General features: G+C 37.1%; 1 protein-coding gene across 1 annotated transcript in view; it reads left to right on the top strand.

Annotated features, from left to right (window-relative positions):
* LOC140165865 (DEP domain-containing mTOR-interacting protein-like) overlaps nucleotides 1-17124 on the top strand; it is a 35706-nt gene extending 18582 nt beyond the window's left edge. The window contains exons 4-9 of the mRNA XM_072189200.1: nucleotides 2883-2952; nucleotides 9769-9883; nucleotides 11328-11522; nucleotides 12058-12269; nucleotides 13723-13827; nucleotides 14666-17124. Of these exons, the coding sequence (XP_072045301.1) occupies nucleotides 2883-2952; nucleotides 9769-9883; nucleotides 11328-11522; nucleotides 12058-12269; nucleotides 13723-13827; nucleotides 14666-14821 (853 nt within the window). The 3' untranslated portion in view covers nucleotides 14822-17124. The remainder of the gene's footprint in view (nucleotides 1-2882; nucleotides 2953-9768; nucleotides 9884-11327; nucleotides 11523-12057; nucleotides 12270-13722; nucleotides 13828-14665) is intronic.
* The last annotated feature ends 7701 nt before the right edge of the window (nucleotides 17125-24825 follow it).

The following is a 24825-nucleotide window of genomic DNA, read 5'->3' as shown; positions in this document are numbered from 1 at the left end:
ACTATTTATACTACTGACTTGTGCCACCACTACCTATAGCCATAATCACATGGTTCGTTCCCATAATATAAAGAGAAGGGATTATTTTTGTCATCTAGGCATGACCAGATGAAAATATGGGATTTTTCTGTATTAAATCATTGAATACCGTAGAATTCTGTCTAGAAGCATGCCTCTAAACGAGGGTTTTTTTAACGAAAGATATGAAAGGCCAATACCCTTCTCAAAAACATTGCAATAGATTGGTCTTACAAATATACATGTTTGTACAGCCGCCTTTATCAGTAATATAGTTGTGCAAACTCCAAATAACGTTTTTGTTGAGAGTGTCTGCCTTGTGTCTCTTGTGTCAAAAAAACCTTGTTTAGAGGCATATATATGCTTGTAGACGGAATTTTACGGTATATGAACGTGTATGTTTTCAAGATTTTGTACATGTTTGGGTACAGAAAGTATGTGAATTATCTGTGATTTGTGTGTTCAAGCATATCCTTGGTTAACCCCCTGAGCACTACACAGCACTCGAATTAAGGATCTGAAGGGGCACTGCAACTTTTTTAGGGCAAGTTGAAAATTGCCTTGGATTTTCACAGAAAAGGCAAGGCAGCACAGCAGTTTGTAATATTTCAAGAGGGCATCATGGCAACTATTGACAACTTGAGAAGGGCACCAAGGCAATTTCTCAAAAGTGATGAAAACACACACAAACATTGATAGATGATTTTATAATGAAGGGGCAGGGCTGGGGCACCGACGGCAACGTCATTAGAGGGCACGGCAATTGACTGCCTTGGGTAAAGGACATATTTTGAGGGCATTACGGCAGTGGGGATGGGCACCCACAGCAAAATGCCATGGGTGCCGTGGGTTAATTCGAGGGCTGGCACTACATGCCGATCTAACGTTGTCTCTGATTGGTCAATTACATGATATCTTCATTTTAATCACCAATCAGAATGGAGTTTTGCAAATAATTCACCCCAATTTTTTTGCATGTTGAAATTATTCTAACAATGTTGCTGATTGGTCCAATTGATAATGAAAACTCCTTTTTGACCAATAGGCAGGTAGTTCTCATGGGGTTTTAAAAGTAAACCCTGAATCTCATCATACATCTGGCAGGATAGAGTATAGGCCACAGAATTAGAGAAGGAGAACCGGGACTCCCTATACCGCCACGTACAATCGCGCGGTCAGCTATGGGGAGAAAATTGGGGGTATTCGGGTCCTTGCCGACGCGGTGCGCGGAGAGGAACGAAAACAATTCTGCATCTCATCTGAAGCGTCTTGGTACTCGCGTGCAGGTCGCATCAAGTGCGTCTCTCAAATGCGCCCATCAGCCATGTCGCGCTTGCATGACAACGAATGCCTCGAGCGTATTCCGAGGGAAACAGAATACCCCCAATTTTTGCTCCATGCCTGTATCAAGATGGCGGTCGAGTCCTGGTTCTCTGGTTTTGATTCTGTGGTATAGGCCCAGTAGGCTGAACATGTAGCTAGAGTAAACTGTCTCGTTAAAGAGATGATGCACTGTCATCATTATGCAGTCATTGATATTTCTTGTGAAGTGAATTGACACTTGGTTCTGTCCCAAGTGATGAGAGACTGACTAGGAAATAAAGATGATGAATTGGGTGCGTGTTCATGAACAGAGAGAATTAAGGTCAACTATTTTAAACTGTTGCAATTTGATAGTTCACAGCATCTTGCGAATGGTAGTGAACTTTGGCAAAAATTGCATTGATCATTTCATAGCGAGCATGTAGAAGAATTCAAATATCACTTTATACTTTTGTAGGTCCTGTGGTTCTTGAGTTATGTTGTAAAGAGGGCTGAAACAACAACACTTTTGAAAAACGTACATAACTCATTAACCACATTGAATCTAGCATATTTTCAAAGTATATGATTTGTAGAATGAACTTTTGCAAAGCATCAAAGTATTACTTTTCAATAGTATTGATTTAAATAATGAAAAATGAAAAATCAATCTGCATCAAAAACTGTGTCGCAAACAGGAAAATATCAGCAAGACTTTCAAATCAAATTTGGATGCTACATGTATATGGTCCGAAGACTATATCTGCATTTATACTCAGTCGGTGAGCAAGGAGCGATCCCGAGGGAGCACTTGATTTGCGAGCAGTGAAGCAGAAGAGCACTTTTGCCAGAATCTCATTGGTCAGAAATTAATCACGCTCAGCAGAAGAATATAAATTCAGCTTTAAGGATTAGTGTTGAGTGAAAGGTTTGGTCAGGGCCGTAGCAAGCGGGGCGGCCGGGGATGCCATGGCCCGCCCCATATTTGTGATGACCGCCCCACATTTTTCGACCTTGCTACGGCCCTGGGTTTGGTTGTAGGGTGAGGGTAATAGTGTAAGGGTTAAGAAATAGTGGTCAATGCTTAGGAAAATCTGTTCTACTGTTGGGCGGACTTGCCAAGTAGGGTCAGTTGGTCAGGATTTTTTTTCCTGGAAGAGACTAAATGACCTTAAAATCACCAAAAGCTTTAAAAAAATTATGTTTTCCTGGAAGAGACTAAATGACCCTAAAATCACCAAAAGCTTTTAAAATCTGATATTTTCAAAAAAATAATGTTAAAATCAATTGATCCACTTTAGTGCGAAAAATGGTTGTTTTTAATGTCATACAACTATTAAACAAATTCTCAATATAGAAAATCTGGGTTGGTCGGGCTTGTAGAATAGGTTTTTGTTTTTTTGTTTCTTTGTTTTTCGCTTTAATTTAAGGAATAATTCTTGGATTCAGAGTGTGATTCCCAACTCTAATGTTTAAACATTTTGTGATTTGCTTCAATGCTGTTTATTTGTGTGCGTTTTTATAGCTAATATGTTTTTACTTTCGTTTTCATTTCTTTGCAGATTAACTTCGCAGCTGACAAAAAATACAATTCTGAAAGTTCACACTGAAAGTGGGACAGTATATGAAAAGGTGGGTGTATAAAGATGATTGATGACCGGTGTTATTGAATGCTATGTCGTTGTTATTGTCTGCTTGTGCGCATAATTAGCATGGCTTCTGAATTCACTGTACATATTTTGTAGTACAAGATAAAAATAGGCTTTCTGGTTTCTTCACTTCCATGGTTTCTTGCATCTCTCTGCATGGAGAATGGGCTATTCCATTTAAAACCCACACTACCCCTGTGGAAGATTTAGCTAAAATATTCCACAAAGGGAGTATGAGTTTTGAATACAATAGACAATTGGGTAACTTCCATTTGAAATACTCACTACAGTTGTGTAAGATATGGGTAAAACTACAGTACAGGGGGAGTATAGGTTTCAAAATGATTAACCCTGACCAATTACATTTGAAAAACACACTCCCTCTATGGAAGATATTTCCACAATCTTCCACAGGGGTAGTGTGGATTTCAATTGGAACAGCCCAATTTACTACATGTTTTGGTAAACATGCGAAGAGTTCAGATGCGACATATATATGAACAAAGAAGTCACTTAGTACAACGGGATTTGAACCTAGGACCCCTTGTGGGTTTTGCAGCGATTCTGTGCGTATATATATGACTTGGGCGATTGTATCATGGCATAACAAGGGATGCATGCATTCGCAGTTGTTGGATTTGGCAGAATTAGGGTGTCAATTATTATTATAGGCCAGATCTTGGTGGCCTTGACGCATAAAGTTTGGAAATGGCGTATATCGTGTTTTGCATCTGAACTTGTCATGTACATTATGCAAGAAAATAATGTGATAAAGCAAAACGAGTCAGATGTCGGAAATATTGATTTCGAGATATAGCAAATAATTTAGTGTTCAGCTTCTTTGTATTTTGTCGTTCTGAGCAACACTAAAATGGCCATGTCTCTCGAACCGAAGTCTAGTACGATGGGGTTTTCAGCAGAATAAAGCTCTGAGAATAAATGTAATGAAATTGAAAACTGAATTTTGATTTCGATCAACATCAGACTCATTTAGCTTGATCGCATCAGATATTTTGGGAAGTGATAAAAAATGTCTGCGATGACACATTTTGTATGTCCTTTTAAAATTTGACCTTATCACTATGGACCACAATGGCCTCATACCAGTGGTAAAGTTCAATAACCTCAATTAAACAATCATAGTGCAAAATTTGACCTCAAGTTTGCTGAGTATGAGTTTTGTACCCAAATTTTCAAATGTCATTCAATGAATGTACTAATGTATTGGGGTCAAAGAACTGTGCCTTGATAGATGAGCATGTTGTGGATCCTAGTGTATCTGTATAATGTTAGTATACTCTAATAGTCATAAGACATGCACAGACATTGACACAGCAGGGGTGGACATATCGCTTCTTCGGCTCTCAAGTCGGGGGTCTTGGCACAAGTTGGCAAATAGCCATTATAAATGCTGTCATTCATAAAGCCTATTTCCTTTTATGATTCTAAATGGCCAATAACGTGTGCTTGTGTAGTACGTGCTAAGACAATATTCTTTACTTTTCCATAATATCTTCAATCCGATAACGTGCAGGTTGTCCATCACCCCCTGGCAGTGTCCAAATTAAGAAAATAAAAGGGGTTGTCCCACGGACAACCAGGTTAGAATTTCTGGTTGTCCAGCAAAGTTTTTGGTTTTCCGTAAGCTGCCACAATCTGAAACAACTACATGTACATGTGACCAATAAAGTGGAGTGAGTGTAGTCAATTTATGAACAATTACTCTTAAATATTTAACAATTCATCAGTTGTGTCAGGTTTTAGCAAACTAACATGCTGAAAAGGTGACTTTTGGCTGTAGATCTTTGGTTGTCCGCCGGACAACTAGAGCATTATTTTTGGTTGTCCGGTGCATGTTTTGGTTGTCCCGGGCGAACGGACAACCAAAATTTCAAAACACTGCCCCCTGGTACTGTACTCTCTGATTCAAGATCAAGAAGCGTCCCTTTTATTTTGCCCTTTTTTTATATTTCAATGTGACACAAGAATTGAAAATTTTGTGTCACGTTCAAGGCCAGTCTAGCGCTTCACTAATCCCCCCTCACTTCAAAGAGACTTTATAGTTGGTTAAAGGTGTGATTCTGAGCCCACAATCATGCCGGTTTCACTCATCCCTACTTCCCTTAATCAATGTTGAGTGAAGTGTGTCAGATGATTGTGCTACAAAATGTATATCTGCCTCAACATTGCTTGGAGAGCGCTAATTAGGTCGAATTATGGTCCTCACAATTTTGTATTCTTTTAAACCTAATGATCCTTAAATTTGTCAAAAACAATAGAATTTAGAAAACATGGATTTCTCAACTCTTTTACTGATTTTTTACTACCATGCAAACAAACAACAAATGTAATTGTAAAGCTTATTTTGAGGAGAATTTTCCTGTCCCGTATCTCAAAAAGTGGAAACGCTCACATTACAGTTACACTTTACATTTGTGGTGGACGGTTGCATATAAATGATGACTGGCTATATTTTGTAGCTATCAAAACTGTTGATGGGGCATTTAAACTGATTATTATGAATACACACATATACATAGAAAACTTGGGTGCTCTTATTAATATGCAATGAGGCTTATGATATAGGCTACATCTAATGGGTTTGTATGCAAACTGCATACGGAGGCAGTGTGCGTGTGTGGCACAGAAAAGATTGACCACAGCCTCGTTAGTTGTAAACATGGTTGCGTGCTGGTTTGCAATTAATATCTCTAGTTACTGGGTCATTGATTTTCTAGGTGTTGCATTGCGTTGTTTATGTTTGGTGTCTGGTTAGGTGGACTCCGATCTATCTGTTCTAATAATAGTAATATTGGCTAGGGTGTGTAGGATAAAATATTGAGATACATGAGTGCGATATTTGCAGTTAATTTTGTGAATAATTGAATAGGAATGTTGACATTGTCATCACATAGTATATACACCAATCCGAAAACGCCATTACTGCGGTGTCCCCGACGTAAAACTGCGGTGTCCCAAGGTCGGGGGTTCCATCACTTACTTGTTTGTGTGCTATACAGAATTGTACACAACAGTAATTTTCAATACACGATCATGACTTGATTGTACAAATTAAATCTCCCGCACTGGTACATCTGTGGTTCCGTCAATAGAGGGCCAAATAGAGTAAACGCTTCTCGGATTGGTGTATAGGCCTCATTTGATCAACATTTTGGAGAAAATGTTTATAGAGTACTAAATATAATTAAAAGTATGCCATGTCCAATGTGAAAATATGGTTTGATGTGGTCCATTTTGATTGCAACACTATTTTGGAAAATTTTCATATCAGAAACTTTCAATTGTTGAGAGCACATGAGTCTAGCTTATTCAGATGCAAAATTATGACCTACATAAATTTGTATTTGATGGGTAATTCATCATGTTGCTGGCAGGAACTGATCTGTGGCATGTCCCTTGTTAGAGTTGTATACAAAAAGGAAAGGATAAGCTCACTGGTTTGTACCGGGTGATTGCGAGCGTAGCAAGCGACAAAAATAGAAGGTTTTTTAGCCCTTTTTGGTCAAAAAAGGTCCACATTTTGAAAAAAGAAAGTCTACTTTTTCAAAATACAACCCCTCTCCCAACTCCACTTTTTCAAAATCCCCCCCATGAAATCCTGGTTACGGGCTTGAACCTATGGCATAGCAAGCGGACACCGATATTTAGGGTGTTGCTAGGTGCAAAACTGAGGAAGTTCTAGTTACAGGCCTGTATACAGTCATATCATAGACTCCAGAATGTACAGAAGTATGGTTGAATAATGGTTCACATGGAGAGCTTGTAAACAGTGTGTGTTTGGTGTGAAGCAACTCATGTTACAAATGTCAAATGTACTGCTACTACTAGTCATGTAGTGATAGTAGTTTAGACCATGCTTTTTCCAAAGCTGGTACATTATGTTCAGCCAGTATGAAATGCAAAGTTGTTAAATCTAATGTTAAAATGTTGACCTTTCCAAGTAGACCAAATACTACTCGTACTCCTATCCCCTTCAGATTCTCTACCCCTATTAGTGTCTAACCGATATGATTGGTAAAATAATAATCGTCCGATTTTGACCTAATATCTGTATCTGAAAAATTATCATTTACCCCCGTGCCACCACCGGTTACTCCATTTAGGGTCTGTTTGGGTTGATTAATGAGCACATGTATAATTGTTTGCTTGTTACATGTAGGCCTACCTCCCTGGCCTACCCCCCTGGATTTCCCCTCTCATTCTCAATAAGAATAAATTGTACATAAATCTAATAGTAATATTAAACAATCAACATCTCCTGCCCCCTATGTCAGAGGCTCCAAAAGATTTTGAATATGGGGGCGGCAACATTTTGGCCTGCTCCGAGGCGTTAAACACTGAAGGGGTGGGTGCTGGAGGGGTATCTTTCTGTGCTTCGTGTGGAAGCTTTTGAAATGCATTTTTACATGAATTGTACCTTACATTTTGAATTAGACCCTAAAATTATGAATTTTACCTTAAAATTATGAATTTGATATTAAAATTATGAATTTTACCTGAGATTATTGTGGGGAGGGCTCTAGGGTACTTGGGCCCCCTCACCAAAAAAAATTGTGGGCCGGGGATCCCCAGGTTGGTTCCGGAGCCACTGTATGTACATTACTAGGCCTGGCATTTTCGGTAATTTTGTACCCGGGTACCAGCGCATTTTATGGGCGGGTAACCGAATACCAAATTGCAAAAAAAAAAAAAAAATTATTTTTTCGGTTTTGTAGTGTCCCTGGACCTAGACCTAAATGCTAGGATCATTCAAGATATTTTGTATTTTTAATATGAAAATTGATACTTTGTATTCATGTCATATTCTATTAATGATTTCAAAATGCATTCAAATTCAATTAAAAATAATCATATCCAAGTAAAAGTCTACAATACATTCACACAAACCGCAACCCTTCCAGCACAGCGCAGATTCTTCAACATACCTTTCTCTTGTGTACCCGCTACCCCCGAAAATGCCAGCCTTATACATAATTACATTTCATGAATATCAATTGGGAAGTGAATTCTGTATGGAAATAAATGGACACACAAAATTAAATATCATCTTTTGGAACTCGCTTTACTGTCACAATTGCTATATAGTGCTGCCAAATGCAATCAACATGAAATACTATTAGCACCTTTCCCACCCATGCCGCATCATTAATACACACAATATTAGCCCTACTGGTATAGGGCCTTTTGACTGTGGTGATCCGAAACCATGCTATATCATAAAACCTGGCTATATCCAGAGAACTAAAACCCTGTGAGTGCTATTTTTTTCCAGGTGGAGCGGTTAGTGGGTTTAGCGGTTCTCGGATATAGTGTGTTTAAAAGGCCATATAGTAGGGCTACACAATTATGAGAGACACTTGTTTAAATTAGATCCTAGAATTGAATTGAATTGCACTTGGCAAGTAAATGTTAAGTACTTCAATTTCTTTATGATGCTTTTAGTGCAAGAGTGCTGCAAACATCAATTGGTCTTGGTAAGAAACTAGATTGCATTAAGAAGAAGATTGCTTCTAATTGATAACTATAGTATATTCTGTTCTATATCGGGGGTCCTTTAAACAATTTGTACAGGCATGTGCCAGACAGACTTTCGGTTGCTGACTTTCTTTATACCTATTCTTTGCTGTTTTTGCAACCAATTTTTTCCTTCCAAGTTAATTTTAGTTTGAGGGAACCATTAAAGCAGATGATGACAATTTTATAAAAACAAAATGTCTAATCTTAAGGCTAAGAGCTACCCATCAGGACTTGCCCCCTGGATGCCCCAGGTTAACCAATGTAGGTCGCATTATGATAAGATAAGAATGAGAGCAAACTGCAGCAAACGAAATGTTCTCTCATATTAGGCTATCTTAATAATTTAATAGTTCGTTTCAAAGCCCTTCCCAAGTTGAAAACCGAATGCGGTTTTTGGGGTTGTTTTTTTACTTTATTTTTTTTATCTATGGGATGAGCTTTTTGTCAAGAATTTACCACCTTTTCATCTGTCAAGGAGGTTTTACTGTGGTCAAGATGAAGAATTTGATTAAGATTAACGATTTAGGCTATTTTGACGTTTGACAATGTCCAAGCCTTGAAATAAGCAGACTGGAACCAGGAGCAATTTGTTTTGAACATTGCTCCTGGTTCACTGGGATTTTACAAGAACCAGGAGCAATTTCTGAAGAAACAGGAGCAATTTTCAATATTAAATCCTTTTCTGCATATATACAATACAGCATACCAGCACGACTGCATCAAGTGCAGAACTGTAACCAGGAGCAATTTATTTTATAAAATTGCTCCTGGTTCATGTGAATTTTACAAGGACCAGGAGCAATTGATGGCTTTATTTAGGGTAAATTTGCTCCCTCGCCCACTTATTTCAAGGCTTGACAATGTCAGATGTGATGTTTTTGTGTGGTGGAATTGGGGAAAAATAAAATGGGGAAAAAACTGAAATTTACTCAATCCAGTGGGAATAACGCGCAAAAAGCGGGCGATTTTACTAATGCGCACGGGGGCTTTGAGACAAACTATTATAGATGGCCTTATACAAGGACCATGCAAAGCAATTGGAATATCCAGTCATTGTGTTTGCAATGTCTATCATGTCCTATTGCATCCTACAACATACATGTATGCATTATGTGCACTTGTGTTCATTAAAGCACAAAATTCTCCCACCTGTTGGTTATAGCATGCAATTTACAGTACCATTATTATATGTGGAATAGCGTTAATAATATGCTACAAGCTGCATTTAATGTATGTTTCTCTTTGTTTTTTGTTTATGCAGAGTTTCTATGGTAGCGAGCTAGTACAATGGGTCGTCAAGCATGGATTAGCAGCATCAAGGGCACAAGCCATAGGCTTGGGTAAAGAATTGGTAGAATGCGATATTATTAGACATGGTAAGTTTATGTAGTCAGTGGCAGCATGGGGGGAATGCCATGCAAGGCAGAACTCTTCCCCCCCCCTCCCCTGTAAAAACCCCAAATTGCGAAAATGTGTCCATTTTTTGAGGCAATTTTGTGCAAAATTTGATTTTGCCCCCACCCCGAAAAAAAAATGGCGCCGCAACTGTATATATAGAAAATTGTATGAAAGATCTGGGAGGGGGATGGTCTGTGTTGGGGGGGGAGGTTCTGTAGGATTTGGTGTCAGCAAATAGCCTCAAGTATGTGGGATGCATTTGTATCCACATATAAACATACAACTCAACTATGGAGCCTGATCAAACTGTGAAGAAGTTGGCATCAAAACCAGTGCCTTTGAGCCATAGAGGGGGTATAACACCCCTCATTTGTGATACGAAGAGGCCTCCACAGTAAGATAATTATGTACTTGCTTGTGTTGAACTCAACGGTTAGAATGTGGATGTATGAAACTCCACAGTTATAAACTCCACACTTACAAGAAGTTGTGTGTGTGTAAATAGTTGAACTTTTGTAAAAACTGTCAGTCGTGGACAATTATGAGAAATTTCTGTGCCAGTGAGGATAGCTGTGTTCCGCGCTTGCTGGATTATATTGCTATATATCGAAAATAGCATAAACGCAATATAAATAATGTCCACAGTTGGGGTCAAGGTTCAGTCCACACTTGACACTTGAGTTTTAAAAAATCGATTAAAGGTTAGTAACTAGTATTAAATTTGAATAAGTTAAAAAGAATTCATGGTCATCACTGTCTGCTGATGGTTTCTATTACAATACTCAATGGTGTATTTCATGTTCAGGATAATTTAACTACTTAATTGCACTAGGGACTTAATTTTGCTTGAAGCCTTAAATAGCAAAATTAAATACCCGCAAATTTGACAGTTTTGCATTGAATTCTAAAAATGAATCGTTGTATTAATTGATGCAATTAAATACCCATGAACATGGTGGGCATTTAGCAATTAGCGGAATTAAATACCAGCAAAATTAAATAGCTTTCCAAGTTTACAGTATATCATTATAAATATGCTTAACCCTAACCGAACCTGTGTTTTTTTGCTATCAGAAGGGAAAGAAGAAACGAAAAAGGAGATAAGATGAACAAAGAAGTCTCTTGGTACCCCCTGGATTTGAACCTTGGACCCCTCGCAAGCCATGCAGATGATTACCGACCTATAGCCACAGAGGTTACGCTTGCCCGGCCAGCGATTGCCTGGGTATATGACTTGGGCTGATTGCGTTATCGCATCACATGTGCATGCCAAAATAGTGAGCTTTAGTGAGACTCGGTTCGGTTAGGGTTAATGATATGAGATTTATGCCAAATTTTTTCCTCTGGTAGTTGACACATTTCAAAGATTCATCATGAAAATAAAGTTGTTTTACAGATTACATGTTTGTTTCTCATCTGCAGTTACCACAGGACACCATTTCAAAGATGAGAGAGTGTTATACCAGTTTCACCCCAACATGGCACATCTTAAGGTGATGGATTTATTTGATTTGGATGAGAGACCACGTAGCCTTAATCAAGATAGCCCTATGTCCTTGAGAAGACACAGTGAGGTTTCGCCAAGACACTCGCCAATTAGAACACCTAATTCAATAGGTACGTACAAGGTTTGATCTGGTTGGGGGACCACATAGCCTTAATGAAGATATATAAGCCCTCTTTCCTTGAGAAGACACTGAGGTTTTGCTAAGACACTCACCAATTAGTACACCTAATTCAATAGTTATGTACAGGTTTGATCTGAGGAAGAGACTGTGTAGCCTTAATGAAGATAGCCCTCTTTCCTTGAGAAGACACAGTGAGGTTTTGCCAAGACATTCGCCATTTAGAACACCTAATTAAAATAGGTAGGAATGGGAATAGAAGCATTATTACATTTGCTGTCACAATTCTTGTACATTTTTTGCTGATAACAAGTGTGCAAATACTGAAGTGGAGTGCATGATTGGCCGACTGAAGCCTACTAATAATTTCCTGACCAGATTCAGGTCTACTTTTGGGTATAATCTCTTTGAGCCTCTTTCAAAATCAGAGTTTTGAGATTTTGTTCCATATCTAGAGAAACATCTGTGGAAATGGGGAAGTATGAGAACATTTATTGATCCAAATAAACTTTATTTGCTATTTACAGATATTGCTTTGGGTCCCTTAACATTGGAACCTACCTCATATAGTGGCGATGAAAACAAAAACATCAGAAAATCTAGTCCCGGATCATCAGATTCCAGTTCACCACTACCACCAAGGGTCAGGAAGATATCAACAGGGTCACGGTCCATGTCGCCTGTACGGACTAGAGGAATTAGTTCTGATGAGGAATACATGGTGAAAAATACAATTAAGGTAAGATTTGATACAGGAAAAGTGTTTTTAATTAATATGAAGCATAAGCTGCATACTCCCATTTGAAATATGCTGTGTACACATTCAAGTAGATTTGGGAGCCAGGTGAAAAAATGCTAGTTTTTGTCTGACAATCAACTTTCCACATCCTGTGATTGGTTAAGCATGTAAAATGAAGGATGATTCATCTGGTGCCTTCAGAAAAAAGGAATCTCATAAAATGGTGAAAATGCAGAAATTGTTTCTAGGCATTTTGGACATGGTGTCTTCATGAAAGAAAGTTTCCTATTACTAAGACTTTTTAGACGGTTTGTATGTTTGAAGGTGTAAAATTAACCATAAGGCACACTATTTACCGCTTTGTTCAGAATTTCAATCGTCACAACGAATCGTGAACAACTCGTTTCTGAGTTTGATTGACAGATGACGCCGGACGCAAACTAGTCTGTTAAACTCAGTCTCGGATTATAAACCTTACTTTATTAGACTGGTTACGTCTTTCCAACTCATCCTTCACCAGAATTGAACTGGGGACCTCTTGGCCACTTTTAATTACCAGCTGAACTAGCAATGAAGCTTATAACATCCATGTGTTTTAGATGTAATGTTCAGGCCCAACATTCCAGTTCATATATGTGATGCGATCGAGCAAAATCAGTCGGAACTCGGAAATATTGATTTTGAGATATAGCCAAACAAACGAAATATTTCCTTTTGTTTAAGAAACTCTTTAATTGCTCATATCTTTGGAACTGGTTGTTCAATTTCTATGGGGTTTTCTTCAAAATGTAACTTTGTAAATGCTTTGTACTATTCTATAAGAAACTGAAAAGTTAATATTTCCGAGTTTGGACTGAGTTTGCTTGATCGCGTCACATATGTCATACTTCCCTAGCAGCAAGCATACCTTGAAAGGAATAAATGTGACCAGCTCTGATCCAATCAGGCTAAAGTCGGCAATAATGAAACTGACATATAGGCAAAAAGATACGAGAAAACACAATAAAAAACACAAGAAATTGGACATATAAAAGGGTCTTAACGTTGCAACCAAGTATTCAAGAGATTGTGGGATTCAACTTCAGTAAGTGTAGGTACTGAGCAAGTTTGTTATGGTAGTAACTCATTTTTCAACATTTCCGACTTTGGCCCGAGTGGATCAGATTAGGTCACAAATACTATCTATATATTCTTGTAAATTACTAAAATGCTTGATCTGATTGATAGCCTCATCCCCCCACACACTTTACCCTCATCAAAATGCAGCTTGTGAAGCAGTTGAAAAGGCATGATTGTTCTTATAACCTCAGTGAACTTTTAGGCCTGGAATATGTTTCATTTAGGCAGTATGAACAAAAATGTCCAGCAGCTAGACCATATGAGAATTTTCAATTATTCACAGCAAAATACACTTGATTTTAACCATATCATGTCAACCATTTATTTTTTGCAGATAACAGGTGATTCGGTTGGTTTTGGGTTTGTAGTGCGAGGTGAAGGCCCTTCTTATGTACACACGGTAGATCCAGCTGGTCCCGCAGCCGCTGCAGGGCTCAAGGTAAGCTAACTTAATTCCACCAAGCAGGGTAGACTGCTACCCTCAATCATCAACATTCTGGTTGACGACTAAGAAACTTACATTTTAAAAGAAGTATCGGACTGACCATGTGAATCTGGTGGTCTGAGACTGCACAGTTGTGTCCAAATGAACTTTTTGACCATGATTGTTTTTGACCACATATTTTTAGAACACCAGAACGTGAACCTGTCGCAATGGCGGGATAAGGCATTGGCACCGATAAGAAGGCGAGCTATGGCGCACGACCAGTGTCAAATGAGGAATGCATTTTTTTCTTTTCTTATTTATACCTGATGCAAACTCTGCAACAGTCAGAATAAGTGTGACATCCTCAAAACTTTAAAACTTGCCTTTTTATACACACAATGAAATATTTTCACTAATTTTAAGTTTGAATCGCAAATTATTTCAACAAAATGCTTTTAACATTTTGTTTACCGATATTTTTATTAAAAAAAGTAGAACAAATTGAATTGGTCAATTTCTGGAGAGACAAATGCGCACCACAAAACAAACACTCTGAGACTAATTAGCATAAACCATTCAATGTAACCAATCACTGTGAATACGGCACAGGAAATCATGGCCAGTGTTTACTCAGAGGCTGTATGGCGCAATTTTGGCCCATTGAAAATTATATTTGGCGCACACAATTTTGCAATGCTCTATTACAATTAGTCAATTTGAGGAATTACTGAGCCAACATTGGGCAAATTTTGGGGGAAAATGCTTCATTTGGTGCACACAAATTCCAGAGAGAGTAAACACTGATCATGGCTATGCTAAATATGAAAATTTTTATCACTTTTCTCAACAGGCAAAGCAGTATATCACAGCTGTGAACAGTGTAGATGTTGTACACAAAAAACACCAAGAATTAGCTCACATTATACTGAAAAATCCTTATTACATAACACTGGATGTGGTGGACCATAATCCACTACCCAAGACAGAAGAAGAGGACGAGGACTAGAGAGGGCGCTTTAAGTATGAAATGGTTGCAAAGCGACAAATTCATTACGAAGATGTGAATGTATTCATAGCAGTGATGTGGGGAATAGTCGGATGTGGATCCTTTATCAGGTCATGCATGTGTGTCATGATGAAGGTGTGAAAGAGGGGCATAGGGTTTTTGAGGTTAAAGGTCTTGGATGTCAAACATAACCTTCCTCAACACAAGAAATGTGCAATATCCTCAATTGTCTCCACTTGGGGTATTCCAGTTGAAGTCCACACCTCACAATGGAAGACATGACCTTAATCTTCCTCACAGGGGATGTGCATATCAAATGGGGGCTACCTGAATGGGTGACTCCATTTGAAATCTACACCCATGTATGATGTGGGAGATTAAGGACATGGCTTTTATAGATGTGTATGGTTTTCAACTGGAATAGCCCAGAGGAATTATAGCCTCATGGTACTTAAAAATGCAGGAATAGAAGTCAATATGGGATACTAAATAGGGTATCAAGATCACAAGTGGATCAATTTTTTTGAAGATATCCCAATAAGGATATAAAAAAATCCTAGAAAGGCTTAAAAATGAGCTTCTCTTGATACATTTTCGAGTCCCACTAATTTTGCCACATTTTGGTCTCATTTATGAACACTTTCGGGATCCCCTATACGACTAGTGGAGCCATACCAAGATGAAAACGACCTCCTTTAGGCTATCAGAGGATATTGTCAAAGGAATGACTTATTACAGGGTGCCATCTTTTGAACAAAATCGTTGGCAAGTGTAGTAAATGTCAATGTTAATATTAAAGCAATAATGTGTGATTCGCATAAAGAATAGATTCCTATTTAAATGTTTGTTTTCACTGATCACATTATCCCCTTTTAATTTCGAGCCAAACAAATGAGGTATAACGAAGAAAATTGCGATTTCATTCCAGCGCCGCAATAAGTGTACTACGCTCGCCGATCGTAACATATAATACTACACGGAGCATCGCGCTCGATGTGTGTACACATAAGCTGACATCCACAGGAGATGTTAGCAAGCAGTCGATTGATGAACTCTGAATAAAACCGGGTCGACCTGGTTTTAATATAAAAAGTTAAATTTTACTGTTATTAAAGCACTTCAGGCTTAGTCTTTTACGTGGTATTTTAGTACACCACTGGGCATTATAATTATGCAAAAAGTCGAAATCCGAGTAAAATTGAGGGCGCCGCTGTGAAGCAAATCACACATTATGGCTTTAATGTAATAAGTCGGGGATTAATAGTAATGTCGTATTCTGTTGGTTCTACCTCTAAGTTCATTTAATGATGGGTTGTAAAATGTTACAAAATGGCGAGTAGCAAATATATATCGCATTAAATTGTCATATTGGCACCTTGTGACCAATCGGGCCTGCTTTTAGTGCCAATTTTTATTGAAATATGATTCCTGTTTTCATTATAATTATAAGTGTATTTTGAGAATACATACAATGATAATTTAAAGATTATGTATCTACTTGTTTAAATTAAGGTGTTCACTCCAGTGGCTTAAGCCAAATTTTGAGGGATTTGAATTGGCAAATTCGGATGTAAGGTTTTCAGTAAAGCAGCATCCTTGTCTATTAGTGGTTGTCCATTCATCTCCCACATAAATCGGAGAAAGAAGCCATCAGAGTGAAAATCTGTCTGGAATTGAGCGCTTTAAATGTTAGCTTGCATTATTTGTGTCAGCTTGTATAATTTATTGCTTATCTTTTGTCTTAATAGCAGTACTGTATTAGCATAATTAACTTCAATTAAGCAAGACAGATGAAATAGTTTTTAGTGGTGGATTGTTATAAACAGCCCGTGGCCCTTTGGTGAAATGAACTCAAATACCAAGGGGTTGATGGTTGGTCAGGTTAGCCACCATGTAGCTACCTCGTAATGATTAAGGAAAAAGTTCATACATACTCATGAGATTTGCTGTGTTTCTAAATGATTAAGAGCGGGTTATAAACATTATTCTTGAATACCAGGTTTGTATTAGTTACCTCGCCAAGGGTTTGAATTTCGGCGAGAATCTTTTGGAAGATCAGCTGATTTTCATAAATTGTAAAGTTTAAGTAATAATAATTTTTGTGACAATCATAAATTGAATAGTCTGAATAATTTGTGAGACTAACAATTTTTGTAAAATTTAATTCTATGATTCTTTGATTGTAGAAACCAAAGAAACTGATCAAAGTAAAGTAAAATTTTGTGGATAAAAGAGAGCAAGACATGGAAAAAGGTTTTTCAATAATACCGTATTTCCTTGAATAGTCGCCCCTCAAAAAAAAAAAAAAAAAAACGCCCCACCACTTTTTTTAACCAAGATGTTTCAAAATGCTGATATTTCAATATCTTGTGTAGTAAGCTTACCAAGTTGCTCACATGATCAATAATAGGGTCAATAATTGGCGAAAATCTGCATCGGAAACCCGGAAGTGAACCAAAAGTCAGTGTGTCTAGTTCATAGTTCGCTTACCTAGTGATTTTAACAGGAATTATCATTCTAAAATGACCTCTAATACCCCCCGCTTGGAAAATGCAATTTGAAGAAATACGGTAGATCATTTGCATGTTTTCATGGTGTGTACGAGCAGGCTTCATTCATAGAATGATCCGTCTACAAGCTGTATCAAAAAGATTGGTACCCAGCAGTTTTGATAGTTATTGAAAAGCCTGGTTCTTCCAGATGCAATATTGGATCCCCTTAAAATGATAAAATGACCAGACCTTAAATCAATCGTATATGACTTTTTATGACATTAATCAACAAATTTATGCGGATCCTATGTTGCATTTTGATGTGCCAGTCATGTCTATAATCACTGGAAACTGGTGGGTACCAATCATTTTGATACAGCCTGTATACACCCATAGAGAATGATCATACACATGTTCTACAAATAAATACCTGTACTAGGGCTGGAAACTATTTTTGCTTTGATTTGCTGTGTTGTTAAATTAACTGATTGCTCAGTTGGTAAAAAGCTGTGGTTTAGAGCCCCAGATGTGCAGGAATGAAATTTTAACCAAGAATATTTTTGTAATTCCATTTCTCGACCAACTCAAGGTAATGAATAATTTGTGATCAAAAATTAATACAGGGGTGTGAGTTTTTAGCTGATTTCAGCTTTTTTGTTGATTTGATTTTTCGGCTTTTTTGTGCTCTTGCTCTGTACAAATGTTTAGTGGCTTTCCAGTTTCAGCTTATTTTTGCTAGCTGTTAATATCTTTGCAGCTTTTGTTTGTGGTCACTAACACCCCTGTTAATATTGTTGCTTATGAATAGCCTGCCAGCTCACAGCATGGTATGGAGGCTCTTTTCTTAGGCTAACATTTTTTTTGGGAAAACTGTCTGCCATAGGGGATGGGGGTGAATCCCCCCTCCTTAATATTTTGATAAGGAAGGAGGTCCATACAATCCCCCCCAATGGTAATGCCTTTATGTGGGTTTCTGACCGAATTAACCTCATATTGGCCATTTTAGTGTAATTTATGCGCTCTTTGTGTGAAAATTTTGCATAAAACTTTTATGCTCTCCACTGGGATGGTGCGAATCTTACATAAAGGACAGATTACAGTGTGTGGATATCAGCACCTCTTCTGATGAAGCTGTGGCACAAGGGTCTGTGCTCGGACCACAGTGTATAATAATAATACACATGTACGTTTGCGCTGTCCCCTCCCTCTTGTGCTGGGAAAAGAGTTGCAAGGGGCTTGGCATAACATAATTGTAGGCAACAATCTTCAAAGATAAAGACACCAACTTGAGTGTTTTTATGTAATTTCTTTCATGGGCATTATTAGTTATTATTGCCGCATCGGTAATATTTAAACAAGGTGAAATAATGACATTCAAAATTGGTTCTTGTAAGATTGTAAATATATATGATTTGAAACCATGTAGATTGAATCGAAATAGCAATTATGATTTGTAATGATTCTGTTCCAGTTTGCTTGAATTCACTTAGAAAATAAACGATAGGAATTTATGTTTTTACTATCCTCTACCGTGTGATAGATGACAGGCAGGTCCAATATTTTGAGTAGTGGATGCCTGTACAGCCGGCATGCACTATGGGGAAAAATTAAACCACAATCATGCCAGGATACGTTGTTACTAAGCAGTCGGTCGCGAAGATCGTAGCTTCTGAAGTTCCTGTTTGTACATTTATAAGTTGAAAACTGTGCATTACTAGTTGAGCGGAGAGCATGATAACATTTTTTTGGCCCCGTAGGTAATGAGACTATATAGATTTTGTTTTTGTCCAATATAGATATGTGTTGTTTTTGTTGTATTTTGTATTGGTGCTTTTATTTCTTGAACATATAAACTGCTCAGTGCCAGAAGTGGGTAAGTGTAACAGCTGCCCTGTGAACATTTGGCAATTTACACACAGTATAATTGTACGTATCTGCATGGCAGCTATTGCACTTACTCGCTTCTGGCACTGAGCAGTCGATATGTAATTAGTCATAGCTGGTAAAAAACATTGTAAATAATCTTGTATATTTGTAAAATAAGATTTCTCCCATATTGTGGGAAAAGTTGACAAGGTGAAGAAGGGAAAAGAAATTATGTGTCTTTTATTTTTGTACTTTCATGGGTACAATATAACGAACAGAGTGTCAATATGTCATGATCAACTGATGTTGTTAAGGGATGAAATCAAAACTCGACCGGCTGTTCCATCCGGTTGCCATTGTTTAGAACAATAGCAACCGGACGGAACCGCTGGTCAACCGCCGGTCGAGTTTTGATTTCACCCCTAAAATGTTTGTTTTTGCAGCAAGCTAAAGCATCTACACCAAATTTTAATGAATACAAATTTATTTTATATTTATGTATATAAATAATTTGCAATCTTCTTATTATAATGTGACTGATTAGTTTTATAGAAGCTTGCATTTCAATTTATTTTTAAATTCTAAGTTTGCTGCAAATCTTCATTCACAATTAACTTGAAGTGGGTGAAGTTGATGCTTACTTCAAAGAAATAAATTATAAGTTTATTGTTTGTTAATTTGTGAACAATAAAACAAACTGAAGCCTGAATGGAGCAATGGTTACATATATTTATGTATTATAATGTGTTTTATGCGGCCCATACACGATCAATTTGATAGATCGATATTGGCGACCCTAGATGCAGGACTGGATACAAAATAATATACAAAATAATAATCTAGTTTGATTTTATTGACGGTTGGACAATAAAATCACTATTTTGTTCGTGTGTACAGTGCACAATGGTAGATTCTGTATTCACTCTTGTATCAGGGGTCTTTGATATTGATCAATCAAATTGATCATGTATGGGCCGCATTAGACCTTTGTTTCATAATATCAGCTCTAAACAGGCTCAATGGTTATGCTTGGAGAAATGAGAATTAACTTTGATTTTTATGATTGTTTTTATTTACAAGAATCAACATTATTATTGAAATTCTCTGTATACAATATGCATGATTTTAGAAATACCAAGTATTCCCAAAAAAGGGACTTCATAAGAATCATTTCCAGTCATGACTCAACCTGTGTTTAAGCTGTATTGTTACGTTACATGTATAGAAAAATTTATACAACAGGGTGTATGTATTATAATGGTAATATGCTGCAAAAAAAGCTGTCTAACTTACTGCGCACAATTCTGATAGGTCAACCATGGTAGCGACTTCTGTTTCACCTCGAATCAGTATGGTAGTAACGTAAGTGCGTATTTCGCTGGATACAGTATTGGTACGTACTTGCTAACGTAATCACGGAAAGCGTCTATACACACCTGTACAGGGCAAGCTTGTAAGAGTACTAAGTTTCTACCAACCTCAAGGCACTATGGACCACAATGGCCTCATCCCAATGGAATAGTTCAATAACCTCAATTAAACAATCATAGTTCAAAATTTGACCTAAAGTTGCAGGGTATGAGTTTTTGTACCCAAATTTTCAGAGGTCATTCAATGAATATACAAATGTATTGGGGTTAAAGAACTGCCCTGATTAGATGAGCATGTTGTGGATCCTAGTGAGGTGAAATGAAAGTAGAAATAGTCTATAACATTTTTCACCCTTATGTGGCAGTGACATCAGTGCACATTTCATTGGGCGCAGATTCAAATTGCTAGCATTCGCTCAAAGTGCTGGTGTACACACGCTTAAAGGTGCCGCATATGGTGCGCAAGAAACAGCTGCATCAATGCATCGATGTCACTGCCACATCAGGGTGAAAAATGGTATACTAGTTGTTATAGTCATTAGGGAGTACTTAGAAATACATTTGTGGGGGATTGGAAAAAAAAGAAGTATTTGATCTCGAAAGAGGGGTTGAAAAACTTTCTGGTTTTCAAAGAGGGGGTCAACAAAATTTTCATACAGTACATGAAATATAAAATGTCCAACCCCCACCATGGTATTTCTTACTGCTTCCTTATATGATTTGAAATATGTAGCAAATTAGTGAATGCACCAAGTAAATCTATATTATTTTGTGTAATTCTTCAAAGTTATGAGTGAAAAATCAAATCAATCAATCTATGTTAATGTTGGGGCTGGGAACAGCAGGCTATTCCAGTTGAAATCCATACACCCCCTATGGAAGACATGACCTTCATCTTCCACACAGGGAGTATGAATTTCAAATGGGTTATGACTTTATCTTCCATTAGGGAGTGTGAATTTCAAATGGAGTTACCTGAATGGGTAACTCTATTTGAAATTCACACCATCTGTGTGGGAGATTAAGGTCATGTCTTCCATAGGGGGTGTATGGATTTCAACTGGAATAGCCCGGTATGGAATAGGACTTGCTCAGTGTTTGATACATGTGCATAATTATGTAGCGTAGCATTGTATTCGAAAACATTGATATGTGCAAAAAAGTGATATGTATATATTTAACTAATTATAAAATTACCAAAACAAAGTAATATTTTTGCAGCTTCTATATCGTGCTGGTGAGAAAGGTCACCTAATTTGTGGCCTTGAATACGCTTTTCTGTCCAACAGTGGTCCTCTCTATGTGTGTTGCTGTATGCCTGGATGGCTATAATATTTGTTATTGAATATAGTTGGTAAGGCTTGCTTTACTGTAGTTAAAGAAGGGTGTATTCAGGATCGCATTATGATGGGACATTTTTAAACTTTATCTTCACTATGTCCGTTAAAGGAGTATTTCGTGATCCTAGCATCCTCTTTTTATGACATTTATCAGTAGATACCCATAAAAAAAGCTTATTCCCAAAATTTCAGTTTTATGCGTTATGAGTTATGCATGATTATGTGTATTACACTGCTCCATAGACAATGCGTTGTAATTTCGTTCTGGTGCACCAGAACGAAATTCAAATTTCACGATATCTTTGCAAAACGAATTACTCTGCAAGAAATATTTTGTACATAAACATTATGTAGCCATTTTTGAGAAAAGTGGGGGGATGATGCTGTGGATCACGAAATGCACTTTTAAAGTAACAATATGAAAGTGTTCATTTTTGAAAAGAAATGCAGCTTGATCTTCAAAATTGTGTTAAAATTACCAATTTTTGAAAAAGGACCAACATTTTTTGGTCCACCAGAAGAAGTTACAGTTGCACTTCTGAATGATAAAAATGGCATAATGTTCTGGAGCAAAAAATCTACTTCCTCATATTCCTTTCACCATTCCTTTTCCAAAAATGTGTATTTTCATATAATTATTTGTTTTTGTTACTTTAAAAGATATAGTGAAAATAAAGTTGAAAAACTTCACACCAAACACAACCCTGCGTGCATCCTTAAGCAGCTTTATAATGAATTAAGTTATTGGGCTGTATATAGATGTACATCTATATTTGCACATTTTATTTTATATTTGTAAATACATGTATAGTTAACAAATATGGAATTATTTGTTTCCAAAGTTTTGTTTCAAACATTGTTTTAACCATCGTCCATTTAATTTAGGTATCTCTGTATAAAAACTGTAAATTATTGTCTTTTTTCTTTCTTTTTTTTGATTTTAATTGTTTGTCATTATGTCTTGTGGTGCTAATGTTGATGGATCAATTTGATCTAATAAATGAACATTTCCTCACAGTGGCATAATAGCGTGGCTCATCATATGGGGGGTGCACCGGGCCTGATTGGGGGGCACAAGCCATTTTTCGGCCATTTTCCTATCGGATTTTCTAAATTTTTAGATCGATGCCCCCTTTGTGCCCCTATGACGCTACGCCACTGTTTCCTCACTACTTCATGAGAATTAAAGTGGAAGAAATTCAATGCAGATGAAGCCATGTCAAAATATGCAAATATATATTTTAAAGAAAATACAAAAACAATATAACATGAAATGGATATAAGTCAAGAATTTAGCTAAGAAAGATTATTATTTTTATTATTATTATTAATGTTCACTAAAAAGTTAAAAAGGATCGGAATTGACCATCCGACCTCTCCCATTTTAACCATTCGGAGGGCAACTTGAACAGTCGCAACACAACAAAAATTTGCTGCATTTTTATGAATGCAAGAACCTTATGAAATTGACATACTTGTATGTAAACTGAGCTCAAAAAGAAACTTGTAATTTTTACAACTTGTGAATCACAAAGTCATATCTTAAAATACTGTCAATCAAAATGAACCAAAATTACACACAGGATTACCTTAATACTCTACTCAAAACACATGTCAGTAACCAAGCAGTTGTCCAACTGACACAACAGCAAAATGCACTGTCATGGGACAGCTTCCTGGACTTCTTTCACTTTCACAGCCCAACATTTGGCACCCGGGACAAAAAATCTGTGAGAATGCACACAAGATCCTTGCACAGATGATAAAACGGTGCTGCTTTCTGCTTTTCATACACTTTTTTTCATGAAACAGGGCTGGGCTGTGAATGTGGTCCAGGAAGCTGGCCCATGTCAGTGCATTTTGCTGTTGTGTCAGTTGGACAACTGTTTGGTTACTGACATGTGTTTAGAGTAGAGTATTGAAGTAATCCTGTGTGTAATTTGTGTTCATTTTTATAGATAGGATTTTAAGATATGACCTTGTGAAAAATTATAAGTTTGTTTTTGAAGCCAGTTTATAAGTTGAATTGAAGAGTTGTTTACCTGAAAAAATGCAGGGTTCCCACGGTCCTTGAAAGTCCTTGAATTTGAAAACACCTTTTCAAGGCCTTGAAAATCCTTGAAAATTTGAATTTTACCCGAAGTATAATTTTGACAAAATTTGGAGAGTGGAGAGGAGCTGTCACTTTCGTTAATGCGTGCCGCATGGAGAGCCGCATCATGATTTTTGTGTTGTGGTAAGTCCTTGAAAATCATGCTTTTGGACCTTGAAAGTCCTTGAATTTTAAAGACTTCCAAGGTGCGGGAACCCTGTGTGTGAACCATTAAAAAGAGATCAAAGATATAAAACACCAGTTATAATATGCTTCCTTTACCCCAAATTTGTGGCTAGTATGATTCGAAATATGATTTTCAATGAAAAGGTCACAAGCAAAGCTCTTGCTATAGTCTGTATGTCTTCCTTGAGCAAGTAATTTAGATATTGTTTTTTATTGTATCTCTAAACGTAATGATGAAAAGTATATAAAAGTACATTTTCTGAAAGGAAATTGTCCAAGGAATCCAACTAGCATAGTAGATTCCTGCAAAAATGAGCAGTTTTTGAGAAAGTCACAAAATTTGATTTTACTTTACTTTACTGCCCAGAGGAAGGCATACAGACTATAGTCAGGTTTGTAAATAAGAATGTTTTATCAAAATAAACAGTTCTGCATAGAAATTTGATGTTTTGAACTGTTACAAATCAAGTGTATTTTATTTTATTTTATTTTTTAGTCAAAATTGATTTATCAAAATGTATGTTGGTTTTATTTTAATGGTATAATTGTTTGTCGTGATCTTAATTGCAAGTTTGTGTGAAACTAGGCATGGTTTGTAGACTTTATAATTTCAAATATTCAAGATGCGCACAACATTTTTGAGTGAAAGTTAGCAACC

Source organism: Amphiura filiformis, chromosome 12, assembly GCF_039555335.1.
Source record: "Amphiura filiformis chromosome 12, Afil_fr2py, whole genome shotgun sequence".
In the NCBI taxonomy this organism is placed as follows: Eukaryota; Metazoa; Echinodermata; class Ophiuroidea; order Amphilepidida; family Amphiuridae; genus Amphiura; species Amphiura filiformis.
This window is presented reverse-complemented; position numbering and strand designations above follow the sequence as displayed.